The sequence below is a fragment of the Leucoraja erinacea genome, chromosome 12, assembly GCF_028641065.1.
Source record: "Leucoraja erinacea ecotype New England chromosome 12, Leri_hhj_1, whole genome shotgun sequence".
In the NCBI taxonomy this organism is placed as follows: Eukaryota; Metazoa; Chordata; class Chondrichthyes; order Rajiformes; family Rajidae; genus Leucoraja; species Leucoraja erinaceus.
In genome coordinates this window covers 47,800,982-47,818,948 of record NC_073388.1, presented here as the reverse complement: position 1 = coordinate 47,818,948, position 17,967 = coordinate 47,800,982, and the positions used below count along the sequence as shown (strand labels likewise).

Here is a 17,967-nt window from a genome sequence, read left to right as displayed (position 1 = left end):
TAAGGATAAGGGGGAAATCCTTTAAAACCGAGATGAGGAGAACTTTTTTCACACAGAGAGTGGTGAATCTCTGGAACTCTCTGCCACAGAGGGTAGTTGAGGCCAGTTCATTGGCTATATTTAAGAGGGAGTTAGATGTGGCCCTTGTGGCCAAGGGGATCAGAGGGTATGGAGAAAAGGCAGGTACGGGATACTGAGTTGGATGATCAGCCATGATCATATTAAATGGCAGTGCAGGCTCGAAGGGCCGAATGGCCTACTCCTGCACCTAATTTCTATGTTTCTATGTTTCTAAATAAACTGCATTAAAATATATGAATCTAATGGTTTGTTATAACAATCAATTTGATTTGTTAATACCCAATTACGCTGCCTGATATAGATGTGACTTTAAATTCACACTATTCTGAACAACTCTTAACTGAATGAAATTATGGGAACATCATTACCCTTTACTGTACCCAACATCCAATACTTTTGCATTGGATTTAATGTAAGCATGATAGTGTCGGCACCGTGGTAGAGTTGCTGCCTTTCAGCGCCACGGACCTGGGTTTAATCCGGACTACAGATGCTGTCTGCATGAGGTTTGTGCGTTCTCCACGTGACCTGCATGGGTCTTCTCTGGATGTCCTGGTTTCCGCCCACATTCCAAAGACGTGCAAGTTTGTAAGTTTATTGGCTTCTGTAAATTGTCCCTAGTGAGTAGGATAGAACTAGTGTTTGGGTGATCGCTAGTTGGCTCGGACTCGGTAGACCGATGGGCCTGTTTCCACACTGTATCTCCATGGTTTACTCGGATTAGTACAGCACCTTTAAAGGCCAGGACAAAGCTGCCTCTCCACTAGTCACACCAGGATAACTTTAACTCGCATGTTTAGGAACAGCCGCACAGAGCTAAATGGTCCTGCAACAATTTTAATCCTGATATGGTACAGACCAATGTAGATCCCCAAATAATCACAGAAGTATCAACTGGTAGAGAATATAAAATGCACTGACTTCGGGATTTCAGGGCAAGATAAAAATTAATGGATTAAAAAATTATATTTTATGTAATACGTCTTTTAAAGCTTTTGTTTATTTAAAGAGCAAATTACAAATTGTAATGAAATGGTCATTTATGCTCTTTTTTTTAATGGAATAAATGCATGCCATTATTAACGTGGATAAACAGTTTGAGAGATTTAAAATACAGATGCTGCTTTTGCAGGGATTTGTAGAGAGATATGACTGATCATGTTGTTCTGACTGTTGTTGCCATGAGTTCGTGCACTGGCATTCATCAGGAGTCCTGGAGGTCATGCGCTTCTCCTTTCATTTGTAGACGGTGAAGATGAGAAACCAGCCCTGCCCCCTCGTCCATTCAGTGCTTCCATCAGCATTTCTACAGAGACAAGAAATACCTTAGTTCAACAAATACAGGAACATTTGCAGGAGGGATCTGTGAAAAGGTACTGTTCTTGCAAAATGTCTTAAGCATTGAGATTTCAAAGCAAAACACTTAAGGGCCAGTCCCACTTGGGCGTCATTTGCGCGTTAGGCAGGTGGCGAGCGAGGATTTTGAGCATCCCAAAATCCTAGGGCGCCGTGCGCTACCGTGCATCACTGCAAATGCCACCACGCCTCACCATGCAGCATGCGCGCGTCATGCGCGTGTCCGCTACCGTGCATCGCTGCATATGCCACCACGCCTCACCATGCAGCACGCGCGCATCATGCACGTCATGCGCGTGTCCGCTACCATGCATCACTGCATATGCCACCACGCCTCACCATGCAGCATGCGCGCATCATGCACGTCATGCGCGTGTCCGCTACCGTGCATCACTGCATATGCCACCACGCCTCACCATGCAGCATGCGCGCATCATGCACGTCATGCGCGTGTCATGCGCGTGTTACGACGCGCCAACCAATTTTTAAAATGTTGCGTAAATGACCCGCAAATGATGCCCAAGTGCGACAGGCACTTTACCGCCTTGTGATGTAGTAAATAGAGGAAAGAGAGAGAGAAATCTATTTATGTTCCCAGATTTAAGCAGTGTGTACAGGAGCAGAAGTGATTCCCTGGTAACAAAATACATCAGTGAACGTAATTAAACATAGGTATCTCTGAAGTTATGCATTACGGTGCAACATAAAGAAAGATGTATATTAAATATAATTTTTTGATTAGGGCAGACTTGAGCAAGAAAAGGACTAACAGCTGTAGTAACTAAACGGGTCAGCCAGCATCTCTGGAGGACTTGGATAGGTGATGTTTCATGCTGAAGAAGGGTCCCAACCTGAAACGTCATCTATCCGTATCGTCCAGCAACGCTGCCTAATCTGCTGAGTTACTTCAGCACTTTGTTCTTTGTGTCTGCAAGACTAAACATTTAGCTGTAGTGGGACTTAAAGAAGAGTACATTTAAGAGGGTCTGAAACTAAACGAAACATGCTGAAATCTAAGTACAGGACTTACCTATTTGAGAGTAAATCTAATACAGCGTTATGCAGGAGATTAAGAGTTTTGGCCCGAAACGTTGCCTATTTCCTTCGCTCCATAGATGCTGCTGCACCCGCTGAGTTTCTCCAGCACTTTTGTCTATGCAGGAGATTAAGGTTGGGACATGGAGAGTAAATTGACAGCATTATAAGTGAAAATGATTTAATATTAACAGTAAAATATTCTACATATATGTGCAATTATAATTATTAAATGTGTATTTGGAAATCTGGAAGGAGAGGTTGGGCATATTTATTTTAAACTATTTTCAGGTAACAAAGAGGAGGTAATTACCACAAGACTAATAAATAAAAGATAGATATTAGATAAAATGGGCTTATTGAGGACAAATTGCTAGATTGTATCCGAGGATCATGAGGAGAATGGGAAAATATATTTTAAATGAGAATGTAATTGTTGCCGTTCTGCTGAGGAAGAACATGGGATGAAGAGTGATCTCTATTCTCCAAAGATGCACAATGCTAATGTACCTGATGACAGGACAGCCAGTTCAGCGGGAATCTTTGACAAGATGTAATCAGTAAATATCATCAATATCAGAAGGGAAAGTTATGCTGGCCAAATCTGTGAAAATACCTTGGAGAAGTAACATTGGTGGTAAATGGTGCAATGGATGTGAAGTTGCAGAAACCATTGAAAAGATATCATGCAGAAACGTAATGACAACTGTTTGTCATCTACATCAATGATTTCGATCCTGACTACGGGTGCTGTCTGTACGGCGTTTGTACATTTTTCCCGTGACCTGCGTGGGTTTTCTCTGAGATCTTCGGTGTCCTCCCACATTCCAAAGACATACAGGTTTGTAGTTTAATTAGCTTGGTGTAAATGCAGATTGTTCCCAATGTGTGTAGGGTAGTGTTAATGTACAGGGATCGTTGGTCGGTGCAGACTCGGTGGGCTGAAGGGCCTGTTTCCGCCCTGTATCTCTAAACTAAACTAAACTAAACTAAATTTGGAATTAAAATCAATGCAAACTTTTTGAGGTCATCTTGTTCAGATAGTCGAGAAAGAATTATCCAACCTGAATCCATCGACCGGCACTTACTCTGGAGCTCAGAAGATCATTACTTATTGAGAAAACTATTAATTGAGAAAACTTGCAATGTTCTATAGATTCTGAAGGAAACAAGACGGGCAATACGGGCTGAAAAGATGAAGTACGAGGGGAAGCTGGCTAGGAATATAAAGAAGGACAGTAAAAGCTTTTTTAGATATGTTAAGGGAAAAAGAGTAGCAAAGTCAAATGTGGGTCCCTTGAAGGCAGACACAGGTGAAATTATTATGGGCAACAAGGAAATGGCAGAAGAGTTGAACAGGTACTTCGGATCTGTCTTCACTAAGGAAGACACAAACAATCTCCCAGATGTACTGGAGGACAGAGGATCTAAGAGGGTAGAGGAACTGAAAGAAATTTTCATTAGGCGAGAAATAGTATTGGGTAGGCTAATGGGACTGAAGGATGATAAATCCCCTGGGCCTGATGGTCTGCATCCCAGGGTCCTCAGGGAGGTGGCTCTAGAAAAAGTGGACGCATTGGTGATTATTTTCCAATGTTAGATCGATTCAGGATCAGTTCCTGTGGATTGGAGGATAGCTAGCGTTATCCCACTTTTCAAGAAAGGAGCGAGTGTGAAAACGGGGAATTACAGAGCAGTTAGCCTGACTTCGGTGGTGGGAAAGATGCTGGAGTCAATTAGCGGAGAGTTAGATAGAGCTCTAGGGGCTAGTGGAATCAACGGATATGGGGAGAAGGCAGGCACGGGCTATTGATTAGGGATGATCAGCCATATATCACAATGAATGGCGATGCTGGCTCGAAGGGCTGAATGGCCTCCTCCTGCACCTATTTTCTATTTTTCTATGTTTCTATGTTTCCATGAAGAGATTAAAAGTAACATTAGCAATTTGCAGATGACACAAAGCTGGGTGGTAATGTAATGTGAGGAGAATGCTATGAGGAAACAGGGTGAATTGGGCAGGTTGGGTGAGTGGGGAAAATGCATGGCAGATACAATTTAATGTGGATAAATGTGAGGTTATCCACTTTGGTGGCAAGAACAGGAAGGTATATTATTGTTTGAATGGCATCAAGTTAGGAAAAGGGGGAGTAAAACGAGTTCTTGGTGTCCTTGTACATCAGTCACTGAAAGAAAGCATGCAGGTACAACAGGCAGTGAAGAAAGCTAATGGCATGTTGGCGTATTATGTGCTGTATTGGTCTCCAAATTTGAGGAAGGGCATTCTTGCTATTGAGGGAGTGCAGTGTAGGTTCACCAAGTTAATTCCCGGGATGGCGGGACTGTCATATGTTGAAAGAATGGAGCAACTGGGCTGGTATACACTGGAATTTAGAAGGATGAGAGGGGATCTTATTGAAACATATAGGATTATTAAGGGATTGGAGACGCTAGAGGCAGGAAACATGTTCCCAATATTGGGGGAGTCCAGAACCAGGGGCCACAGTTTAAGAATAAGGGGTAGGCAATTTAGAACGGAGACGAGGAAACACTTTTTCACCCAGTTGTGAATCTGTGGAATTCTCTGCCTCAGAAGGCAGTGGAGGCTGATTCTCTAGATGTTTTCAAGAGAGGGTTAGATAGAGCACTTAAAGATAGCAGAGTCAAGGGAAATGTGGAGAAGGCAGGAACGGGGTACTGATTGTGGATGATCAGCCATGATCACAGTGACTCGAAGGGCCAAATGGCCTACTCCTGCACCTATTGTCTATTGTCTATTTTCGGTGCAATCTGTGGACCATGCGGTAATATATTTTCCTTATGCAGTGATCATGCTACCTTGGTGAATGACTACTTGAAGAACAATCTTCCGAAGGATTTTGATGCTATTAGCTGTGGATCTACATCTCTGTTGCATCTTAACAAGAGCCTCGTGAAGTTGTGCAAAGACCTAGACAGGTACAATCCAACAGGAAAACTTGTCTCACATGTTATTAATGGAGTAAAGCATAATAAAACAGATTTACATGATTAATACGAGAAGGGAAACTCACTGCCTCACAGCCTGAGTTCTCCCATTTCTTAAGATGTACAACATTCCAAAGATGTGCAGGTTTGTAGGTTAATTGCCTTATTATATAAATTGCCCTTAATGTGTTGGATACAACAGTGGGATAACATAGAACAGGTGATCATTGGTCAGCATGGACTAGATGGGCTGAAGGGCCTATTTCTCTAACACTAAATTAGGCAGATAATTTGCAAAGAGTCTTCAATTAAATGTTTGCCAAGCTTTCTTTTTTGGATGATGAGTTAACCTTACTTCTATTCATTTTTGGGATCATTGTTTACAAGGGAAGCTTTCACAAGCTGTCCCTACTTTTCCAGAACAGATTAGTTTGTAAGGGCATGATGGAGCTGTGGGTATCAGGGTCAGTATAAGATTGGATCGGGTACACACTACAAGTGTCCTTCTATAAAGGACATAGTGATAGATGCACTTCATCTGCAACCTAGTATATGGGTAATTCTTCAGTAAGTGTCTACTTTGGTGTCCCGCTACTTTGATGCTGTATATAAGGAATATAATAAACATAATCTTCATAAATAAAGATCAAACGGTAAATTAATAAAGAGTTATTTTATAATTTTTTCCGGGGGGGGGGGGGGGGGACATCGAACATCGGGCCGGGAAAAAAACAAAAAAAAAACTCCTCCTTATTCATTTAGGGTTTCATCTTTATTTATGAGGATTATGTTTATTAACAATATAGAAAAAGAAGAAATGGGATAGAATTACGGATTTTACGGATATATACAGCATCAATGTAGTGGGACACCAAAGTCGACTGAAGAATCACCCTTTAGTAATCTCCGTCACGCGACACTCCCTTGATCATCTCCAGCACGTTGAGTCATGCCCGTTACACGAGTATTTTATGCTCATAATGTGTAAAATAATACAACGATGACCATAATTATGAATTGTAATTGATAAATTAACAGTATGCTTCTGCCTATTCATCTGAAATAAATATTGTTTTAGAGGAAGTTGGTGAAAAGTTATGTGATACCACTCTTGTTGAAAATCACCACTTTTTTTGGCAGTAAACTGTAACAAACGTTTAAAATCAATGCGTTAGCCTGAAAACGTTTTTTTTGTTTTTTTGTGGTTTATTTGAGGATGATAGTCTATAATTTGAAAGACTGCGACAAAAAATTGATGTTACATTCTTAAATCAGTTATATTTTATAGTGTTGTTCATCATAAAACTGCGACGGATATGACAATGCAATGGGCAATCTGGAAAAAACTAGAGGAAAAATTGAATTAAATTCTCTAAAAGATAGCGCCAAATATATTTTTCCCATTGTAGAGATGTTCAACTATGTGAAACAACATTCAAAGTTGCAAAAATTTAAGTTTTATTTTCGAGTTTCCTGAAAATTCAAAGCAGACACTTTCTGAAGAATCATCCATATGTTGTCCTTGCAAAACGTCCATGTACATTTGAGATATTCTGCTCAAATACAATAGTCCACTTCAGAAATGATGGTCACTATCACTGTCACCTTGATTATTCCAAATCCTTCAAATCTGCCCAGCATACACCTGGAATCAGATAATTTCCGAAAATTATAACTACTCTTAATTCAAATTCACACATGCACTGACTTCACAGCCCAACACCCGGACTTCCATCTGTATATATGTATATAACGCCGCAGAATTGTGCACCTATTCCCCCCCCCCCCCCCCCCCCCCCTTCTCCCTTCTGTTTTTGTTTTTTCTGTTTCTTGTTTTTTGTACTAAATTATATGTATGCACTGAGTACGAGCAGCTTTCAATTTCACTGTACATGTATAGTGACAATAAATGGCATATCTATATCTATATCTATATCTATCTATTTCACAGTATGATCAGTTATTTTTAAACTGGTTACAAATATATTTTCATTTTAAAGTTTCAGGGCCTGATGTTCATATATATAGTACCTTTTTATATTGGGACCAGATCTCTGCATATTGCCTTTACCTTTAGAAACATAGAAACATAGAAAATAGGTGCAGGAGGAGGCCATTTGGCCCTTCGAGCCATTCATTGTGATCATAGCTGAACATCCCCAATCAATAACCCATGCCTGCCTTCTCCCCATATCCCTTTATTCCACTAAACCCTAGAGCTCTATCTAACTCTTTCTTAAATCCATCCAGTGATTTGGCCTCCACTGCCCTCTGTGGCAGGGAATTCCACAAATTCACAACTCTCTGGGTGAAAAAGATTTTTCTCACCTCAGTCTTAAATGGCCTCCTCTTTATTCTAAGACTGTGGCCCCTGGTTCTGGACTCGCCCAACATTGAGAACATTTTTCCTGCATCTAGCTTGTCCAGTCCTTTTATAATTTTATATGACTCTTTAAGATCCCCCTCATCCTTCTAAACTCCAGTGAATACAAGCCTAGTCTTTTCAATCTTTCCTCATATGACAGTCCCGCCATCCCAGGGATCAATCTCGTGAACCTACCCTGCACTGCCTCAAACACAAGGATGTCCTTCCTCAAATTAGGAGACCAAAACTGTACACAATACTCCAGATGTGGTCTTACCAGAGCCCTATACAACTACAGAAGAACCTCTTTACTCCTATACTGAAATCCTCTTGTTATAAAGGCCAACATTCCATTAGCTTTCTTCGCTGCCTGATGTGTACCTGCACGCCAACTTTCAGTGACCGGTGTACAAGGACATCCAGGTCTCGCTGTACCTCCCCCTTACCTAACCTAATCCCATTGAGATAATAATCTTCCCCCTTGTTTTTTACCACCAAATTGGATAACCTCACATTTATCTACATTATACTGCATCTGCCACGCATCTGCCCACACAGTCAACCTGGCCAGGTCACCCTGCAACCTCCTAACATCCTCTTCACAGTTCTCACTGCCACCCAGCTATGTATCATCTGCAAACATGCTAGTGTTGCTCCTAATTCCCTCTTCCAAATCATTAATATATATGGTAAACAGTTGCGGCCCCAACACCGAGCCTTGCGGCACTCCATTCGCCACTGCATGTCATTCTGAAAAGGACCCGTTCACTCTTACTCTTTTCTTCCGGTCTGCCAACCAATTTTCTATCCGCGTCAACACCCTACCCCCAATACCATGTGCTCTAATTTTAGTCACCAGTCTTCCATGCGGGACCTTATCAAAGGCTTTCTGAAAATCTAGATACACTACATCCACCGGCTCCCCTTCGTCCATTTTACATGTCACATACTCAAAAAATTCCAGAAGATTAGTCAAGCATGATTTTCCTTTCATAAATCCATGTTGACTTGGACTAATCCTTTTACTGCTATCCAAATGCCCCATTATTACCTCTTTAATAATTGACTCCAGCATCTTTCCCACCACCGGTCAGGCTAACTGGTCTGTAATTCCCTGTTTTCTCTCTCGCTCCTTCCTTGAAAAGTGGAATAACATTAACTATCCTCCAATACACAGGAACTGATCCTCAATCTATTGAACATTGGAAAATGATAACCAGTGCGTCCACTATTTCTAGAGCCACATCCATGAGGATCCTGGGATGCAGACCATCAGGCCCCGGGGATTTATCATCCTTCAGTCCCATTAGCCTACCCAATACTATTTCTCGCCTAATGAAATTTCTTTCAATTCCTCTACCCCCTTTAATCCTCTGTCCCCCAGTACTTCTGGAAATTTGTTTGTGTCTTCCTTAGTGAAGACAGATCCGAAGTACGTATTCAACTCCTCTGCCATTTCCTTGTCCCCCATAATAATTTCACCCGTGTCTGCCTTCAAGGGACCCACATCTGATTTTGCTACTCTTTTTCCTTTAACATATCTAAAGAAACTTTTACTGCCCTTCTTTATATTCCTGGCCAGCTTCCCCACATATTTCATTTTTTCAGCCCGTATTGCCCGTTTTGTTTCCTTCTGTTGTCTTATGAACGTTTCTCAATCCTCTGGCTTCCGGCTACTCTTTACTGTGTTATACATCTTTTCTTTTAATTTTATTCTATCCCTAACTCCTCTTGTCAGCCACGGTTGCCTCCTACTCCCCTTAGGATTTTTCTTTGTTTTTGGAATGAAATGATCCTGCGACTTCCGGATTATGCCCAGAAATTTCTGCCATTGGTGTTCCACTGTCATTCCTGCTAGGATCCCTTTCCAGTCTACCTTGGCCAGCTCCTCTCTCATGCCTTCATAATCCCCTTTGTTCAATTGCATCACTGACACTTCCGATTTAACCTTCTCCTCTCAAATTGCAGATTAAAACTAATCATATTATGATCACTACCTCCAAGCGGTTCCTTTATCTCGAGTTCTCTTATCAAATCTGGTTCATTGGACAACACTAAATCCAGAATAGCCTTTTCTCTGGTCGGCTCCATTACAAGCTGCTCTAAGAATCCATCTCGGAGGCACTCTACAAACTCCCTTTCTTGGGGGTCCTGAACCAACCTGATTTTCCCAGTCCACCTGCATATTGAAATCCCCCATCATCACAGTGGCATTACCTTTGTTACATGCCAGTTTTAATTCCTGCTGCAATTTACACCCTACATCCCGGCTACTATTTGGGGGTCTGTAGATAACACCAATTAGTGTCTTCTTGCCTTTACAATTCCTCAACTCAATCCACAGTGACTCTACCTCGTCAGTCCCTATGTCTTCCCTCGCAAGGGACTGAATTCCATCCCTCACCAGCAGAGCTACCCCTCCTCCTCTGCCCACCTGCATGTCCTTTCTATAGGATGTAGGATTCTATAGGATTCTTTGCTTATTGTTTCCTATCTTCAACAGGGAAATGGACCTGGTGACGAACAACCTTGAGATGTTAGTGCATTTATTCAGCGTCAATGCTCTCAGCAACCCACCCAAGAAAGAGGTATGGTATCATTCAATTTGAATAACATCTTACAAGTACTACTTCAGTGTGTGTGGCGTCAGCAAGGGAATGTGGAAACCTCCCACAATGTCCCAGATTACTGTCTTCCTCAGTTAATAACTCATGTTGACATTTATGGCTAATGGCACTGAAACCCTCTCTACAAATGGCTGCATCATGTGTGAACCCAGACTATGATGTTATTCAAAATCCTTGCAGAAAGATGGAAGTACTTATTCATGTTGTATATTGAATTGATTTTGCTGGGATTTTACTCTTTAAAATTCTGCTCATTTTTCTCACTTCTCATGTTTTTTAGTTTAGTTTTAGTTTTAGAGATACAGCATGGAAACAGGCCCTACGGCCCACTGAGTAGGTATGTTACAAAACCTACCTGAATCGTGTCTGAGAATCTGTCCCAGCCCCGTGTGTGTGATTTTGGCGCTGTTTAGAGGGGGCGGGTTTAAAACGCGATTTTTACTAGGCTGTTGCAATCGAAAATGTTCAGCCTAGTAAATCATTAACGGAAAATCGCTGAAAGACCCCGTCGCAAAAGGTATTATTAGTTTTTATGGCCTTGTATAATAGTTATAGTAGTTTAAAAATCACTCTCTCAACCCGCAACCTCTCGCAGCCCCAGGGTTTTATAAAGCAAACAATTAAAGGTATGTACCTTATTTTTACATTAAAAGGGGCTTCTTAAGAACCCTGTATATAAAGTTTTCTAAAGCGAATAGTTCATTTTGGGCTCTTTATATCCCGCAGTATTTTTCTGGGCATTTGGGGGCACAAATCCACTGCAATGTGAACGTTCTAAACCAGCACGTTCACAGGAACCCACTAGAAAGCCGATTTAAATGGACTTTAATTTACAGCAATTGGACACTAAATTCCTTCCATTTGGCCTATAAATTGATGTAAATGAGATTTAAAAATCATGTTTTATTGTGAATTATTTGTGAATATTATTTGGACACTTGGGCTATTTAAAAATGTTAATCATTTATTAAGAAATGGATAGTTGTTTAGATCTAGTAATTGAAGTTTGAAATTAGCTACAATTGGGTAACTAACTAATTATATGCTTTAATTTCAGGTCCTCCAAGTAAGATTATTTTATATTTGTTTCAGAATGGTTCAATCTATGATAACTGAAAATTTCATTCAGTTCTCTTAATTTTTAAGAAGGTTATGGGCTTTTGACTGTCCTCGATCACAGCTTTTTTGTTATGTCCATAGAAAATCAATAGGGAACAAGATGCTAATTTCCGAGTATGAAAATGGCCATAACTTTTTTATTACTTGAGATATGAAAGCGAATTGGGTGTCAAATTAAACTTATTGTTATGCTTTATCTGATGGGATAAATTGCAGACTTGATTTTTTAAATCTCAAAATTTTGTAACATTGCTACACTGAGTCTGCACCGACAAACGATCCCCGCACATTAACACCATCCTACACACACAAGGGACAATTTACACTCATATCAAGCCAATTAACCTACAAACCGTAGTCATGATTGAATCCATGTCTCCGGCACGCCAAGCACTGTAAGGCAGCAACTCTACCGTTGCGCCATTGTGCAGCCCGTTCTTAAAGGATTACATCAGGATGGATTTTAGCACACCGATCTAGGAAGCTGCAACTCCTGCAAGTACCACCAAGGATCTAGAACACAACTCAGTTTCTCTAGATAGAGAATTAGCATGTTTTAGACAAGGGTAAGGGATACCAGCAATATTTTGAGTGCTGCAATGAAATTGTGTCGTGCTAAGCCAAAGGAAATTTGATACCGTTAGTCAAGGGCCTGTCCCACGAGCATGCGACTGCATGCGGCAAGCGCGACCAAACCGGAAGCGGGGGCCTCGCGGGGGCAGCGCGGAGGTCCAGCGATCCCCGTACATGTTTGATGTATCTTGTTTAATTTAAATGTGCCTTTTGCAGAACTGGGATAAGCTGCTGAATGGTGCCAGTTTGTCTGTGTCTTGTTTAATGTTTCATGTTTGTGACTGTTGGCAGACCAATTGCCCTCCTGGGTTGAATAAAGTTATATCGCAACATACAAACATGGAAACATAGAAAATAGGTGCAGGAGGAGGCCATTTGGCCCATCGAGTGGAAAGGAGTGGGGATATGGAGGGAGTCAGTCTACCCTGTGACGGAAGGGGGAGGAGTTGTACAGTTTGATAGCTACAGGGAAGGAGTCTGAACTACATCTTGGTGGAACCAGTCTGTTGCTGAAGATGCTCCTCAGGTTGACCAGTGTGTGTCATGGAGGGGGTGAGCTGTATTGTCCAAGAGGCTCCACATTACCTGAAGAACATCGGTGGGCCATTGACGTTTACAACTATTAAGCAGCTCTTCTCTGGGATTGCAAGCCTCTACATAACTGTGCTGTGTGGTTCTTTTAACAAGAAGAGAGACCTAGCAAACTAATGTTATTTTTGAACCCCAGATTTGATACCTACTGTTTCTTTTTTCACAGGAACCTCTCAGTCCGAGCAGTTCCAATGAGCTTGAAGTCATCGTTAACAAGATTAAAAATCTGGGCAATTTGCTGTCCTATGCAGAAGAACGGGTACACTCCCTTTTTTTCTCTCTGAATGTGTTGGAGCTGATGAATATGTGGCAAGGTTATTGTATTAAACCATCTAAACCAAGCCATTTAGAACATTGGCCCTCCTGGCTGAAAGAATTAAGTTTCAGTACAGACCATGATTTTGATCAAAGCTGATCCACAAATTGAAAAACTTGCGGCTTGCATTTACTGCACCAAAATATTGCACAGTCCTTCAGAGAAGCATAAGGAAAATTGATACCGACAATGGTGAGATTAAATGAACCAACCAAAATGTTGCCCAATATAAAGGAAAGAGGGAGGTGAAGGGGATGTGCAAGTGGGTGAGAAAACTCAGAGGGTGGCGCAAATATTATTTTTTGTAGTTGCTCGATCTCCCAAAACTGGGGAATAATGTAGGCCATCCCCCAGCTCAAAAAGTGGGGGATATATCCCCCATCCCCCCCCCCCTCCCTCTCTACTCTCTCTCTCTCCCTCCCTTCCGCTCAGCGGCTAATCACAGGGCTTTGTTCACAGGGCCCCATATCTCGACTGAACCGCGCTGTGATTGAGCGGTGGTTGAGCGGAGGGTTTTGGGGGGGCTGTCGGTTTCCGCCATGGCTGGTCGTGCATTTGCCCAAAGATCCTAGAGCTCACTGTGCGCTTGTTCTGAGATTCTGGATGTCGGAGGTCCCCAGAAGAAGAGAAAAATACGCCTGCGGGCCGGATAATTTCGGGTTATGAAGCATGTCTCGCCAAAAAAAGTGGAGGGGCTGCACTTTTTTTCAAACGGCGCAACATGACTTCTCGTGACGCCGATACCATCGCCGGTTGGCGTGGCATGATACAGGTTGCCGCCGTTTGAATTCACCAAAGTCAGCGCCCGGCGACAGCCAACGTCAGATGCCGTCAACCTGGCAACAGCCTACGACAACGCACGACAGCACCTACGCCAGGAGAAGGCTCGCAACGCCAAGCTAACTGTCGCCGAGAGGTTTTGAACATTTCAAAACCAAGCGGCGACAAGAAAAAGGCCACGACACTTGAGGCAACAGGTCAGGACAATACAGGCGTCACGTCACGTCGCGTCACCCCGCCACCATGTGGCCACAGCCTATTTTCCCACTGTCGCCAAAAAAGTCGCCTAAGTGGGACAGGCCCTTATGGAGGAGGCAAGACTGGAAATGGAGTTAAAATGGAATTGGAGGATTGGATTTCCAGAATACGTTGTATACTTCCCTATATTCTTTCATCCAACTCGCACCTCCTGCAGATGCCCTTCCCTTTTCTTCTTTCCTGATATGGACAAAAAGGCATAGCTTCTTAGACTCCGACCATCAATTAAATTCAGAATGGAGGGAACTATTTGATTATACTCTGTGTAAATGGTTCAGGTGGTCTCATGCATTTGTGGTCTGTCTATCCATTGGCAGGTTGTGAAGGGACTGCAACACATGGCAACCACACAGAAGGTGGAATTGCCAGCTCTCTTCACATCGTCTGAAAGCACTGGACGTAATTCATCGAAACCAATCCCAATACAGAGCTTCGAGGTAAAAGAAAGTGTGTTCCCTTCAAAAAATAATGTAGATGTGATACCTTTTCTTCATGGGGAGGGAGCGATGGTGCTGGAACTGGAATGTTTCACTCTGTCATCAAACACAGATGGATCAAGAAAAGGTTCGCTAATATCCTTCAGGCTAGGAAATCAATTCTTCTTTCTAGTTCCAGCCATAAAGTGACCGGACCATCACAGCTGCATGATTGACCTCTGAAATGGCACATCAAACCATTCAGTTGTAACTATGCTAAAACAGACAGATATCAGAGGTCCACCAATTTTCAAGAAGACTTTGAAGAAAGACTGGATAGACTCGGCTTGTACTCGCTAGAATTTAGAAGATTGAGGGGGGATCTTATAGAAACTTACAAAATTCTTAAGGGGTTGGACAGGCTAGATGCAGGAAGATTGTTCCTGATGTTGGGGAAGTCCAGAACAAGGGATCACAGTTTAGAAACATAGAAACATAGAAACATAGAAATTAAGTGCAGGAGTAGGCCATTCGGCCCTTCGAGCCTGCACCGCCATTCAATATGATCATGGCTGATCATCCAACTCAGTATCCCGTACCTGCCTTCTCTCCATACCCCCTGATTCCCTTAGCCACAAGGGCCACATCTAACTCCCTCTTAAATATAGCCAATGAACTGGCCTCAACTACCCTTTGTGGCTTGACGTTAAAGATAAGGGGGAAGTCTTTTAGGACCGAGATGAGAAAAACATTTTTCACACAGAGAGTGGTGAATCTCTGGAATTCTCTGCCACAGAAGGTAGTTGAGGCCAGTTCATTTGCTATATTTAAGAGGGAGTTAGATGTGGCCCTTGTGACTAAGGGGATGGAGTATGGGGACTAATAGTATGGAGAGAAAGCAGGTACAGGATACTGAGTTGGATGATCAGCCATGATCATATTGAATGACGATGCAGGCTTGAAGGGCCGAATGGCCTACCCCTGCACCTATTTTCTATGTTTCTATGTAAGACCCAACCCGAAACGTCACCCATTTCTTCTGTCCAGAGATGCTGCCTGTCCCGCTGAGTTACTCCAGCATTTTGTGTCTATCGCCGGTTTAAACCAGCATCTGCAGTTCCTTCCTACACATTTTGGTTGCAGACAGATATAGTGGTTTAGAAGGTAAGTATTTCTCCCAGTCTCTTCTCCCTAGTTGCTAATAGGGGATAAGATGGGCAAACTGAGCTTCATATTTCCCAAATGCTACCCTGAACCATTCTCTCCAAAAAGATCTGTGGTGGCTCCATTACAAGAGGAAGCAAATATCTCCAGTAAATCCCACAGTTTTGAGAATTGCAATGGTTTATAATCCATGAATAAATTCTGCCCAAAGTTACCCACACTTTGCATCCAAAATGTACATCTTACATATCCTATATCTTCGCAGAGGATTATTTTTCTCCATTCCCTACTTTGTCCTTTGTAAGCCATAAGGAAACAGCTCCATAAGCAAAAAGAAAAGTCCTAGTACCATGGCTAAATAGTTATATTTCACACATACAGATGTCAAAACAACATGACGATGTCAAAATAGAATATTAGTCTCGCAAGTTTATCTCATCCTCTCTTCACTCTTCCACAATAAGGATAGAGTTTCCATTTTTTAGACTTTTCCTTTCAACCTATTACTTTTCATATTTAATAGATATCCACCACCTTAAATCTGATGTGTAGGAAGGAACTGCAGATGCTGGTTTACACCAAAGATAGACACAAAATGCTGGATTAACCCAGCGGGACAGTCGGCATCTCTGGAGAGAAGGAATGAGTGGTGCTTCGAGTAGAGACCCTTCTTCAGACTGAGAGTCAGGGGAGATGGAGAAATAGAGATATGGAAGGGTAAGGTGTGAAAACACAGATCAAAGAAATGTAGAATGGTTCATTGTTAGCTGAAGGGAAGGGGAAGGCGTACAATCAGTAACATTTAACTCGGCCTACCTAATCTTCTGGTTGCTCAACACTTTAACTCCTCGCCTCCCATTCCCACACTGACCTTTCTGCCCTGGGTCTCCCCCAGTCAGAGTGAGGCCCAACACAAATTGGAAGAACAACACCTCACGTCTTTGTTTGGTAAAGATTTATTTTTCCCTTTTCAGGTAAAATTGGGCAAGACTCAGAAATATACGTTAAGTGTTGATGTGGACGGAGGCAAGCTCCAGATCTCAAAGAAAGCCACTGGTTCTCCTGAGGAATCCATCTTGTATGACAAAAGTGAGGACAATTCAACATTGCACAGTATTCCATTCGGAATGTACTGTTATCCACACGTTTTACATACTTAGCGTATTTTATTAAGAATCTATTATCCTTTTGTTAATTATGGAAGTACAAAGTAAATAATTACAATATAATTACAGGTGCATTATCGATTCTCTGGCAACTGGTGATCTGACATCTTCTTTAATCCGGACACAATTATGAGACTACACATGAAATCCCTCCCCTTATCTGGCCCTTAGGTGGGGTGAGGCATCCGATCTTCCCCCGTCAGCATGTTGAATTTTCCCCCTGGGGTCAGGGCTCTGGAATTTCAGCCTGGCCGGGAGCAGCAGATCTGTCCCCATAGCCAACTACCGAGGCCGACTTTGCAGTCTCCCGGCAGCCTAGGCTGACCGTTCCATTACCATTCGACTTCTCTCACAGACTGTGACATCACTTGATCTGGCAAAACAGATAATCTAGCAAGGCTCTGGGAATCAAAGGTGCCGGTAAATCGGTGGTAGACCTGTACCAGCTATTATGCAGTCGGCATTTCTTTATTCGCTAATTTCCCTGCATTGATTTCAATTGCTTCTGTACGATTCCAGAGATCTTGTCAGCATCATTCTTTGCAGATACTTCTTCTAAATGTTCGTCACATTTGCATAGGCAGGGATTTGTTGAACTTTTACAGATTTGAACCTAGTTATTTGCTCAAAAAGGAAAATAAAATGACCTGGACTCATATAGGCCAAATGTCGTCAACTTTGGACAGCAAATCCAATAATATCCACAGGTTTTCTGTCATCAGAATGGAATTAAACCCTGGATTTAGGAGAATGACCTGTGAACCTGATAACTATTGACAGCCTCATCCAACAATATATAGTGACCCAGAGTCCATGAGGTCGCAAGGCTTTGTTTAGTTTAGAGACACAGCGCGGAAACAGGCCCTTCGGCCCACCGAGTTCACGCTGACCAGCGATCACTGCACATTAACACTACCCTACACCCACTAGGGACAATTTTACGTTGATACCAAGCCAATTAACTTACAGACCTAGAATGTCGGAGGAAACCGAAGATCCCAGAGAACACTCAGGCAGTCACCGGGAGACAATAGACAATAGACAATAGGTGCAAAACCTATTGTAGGCAAAACGGCCCTTCAAGCCAGCACCGCCATTCAATGTGATCATGGCTCATCATCCCCAATCAGTACCCCGTTCCTGCCTTCTCCCC

At 42.4% G+C, this 17,967-nt stretch overlaps 1 protein-coding gene across 1 annotated transcript in view; it reads left to right on the top strand.

Moving 5' to 3' along the window:
- LOC129702347 (phosphatidylinositol 3,4,5-trisphosphate 5-phosphatase 2A-like) overlaps positions 1-17,967 on the top strand; it is a 109,823-nt gene that overhangs the window by 56,290 nt on the left and 35,566 nt on the right. Inside the window, exons 4-9 of the mRNA XM_055644109.1 lie at positions 1,328-1,454; positions 5,299-5,430; positions 10,308-10,392; positions 12,881-12,973; positions 14,386-14,505; positions 16,623-16,737. Of these exons, the coding sequence (XP_055500084.1) occupies positions 1,328-1,454; positions 5,299-5,430; positions 10,308-10,392; positions 12,881-12,973; positions 14,386-14,505; positions 16,623-16,737 (672 nt within the window). The remainder of the gene's footprint in view (positions 1-1,327; positions 1,455-5,298; positions 5,431-10,307; positions 10,393-12,880; positions 12,974-14,385; positions 14,506-16,622; positions 16,738-17,967) is intronic.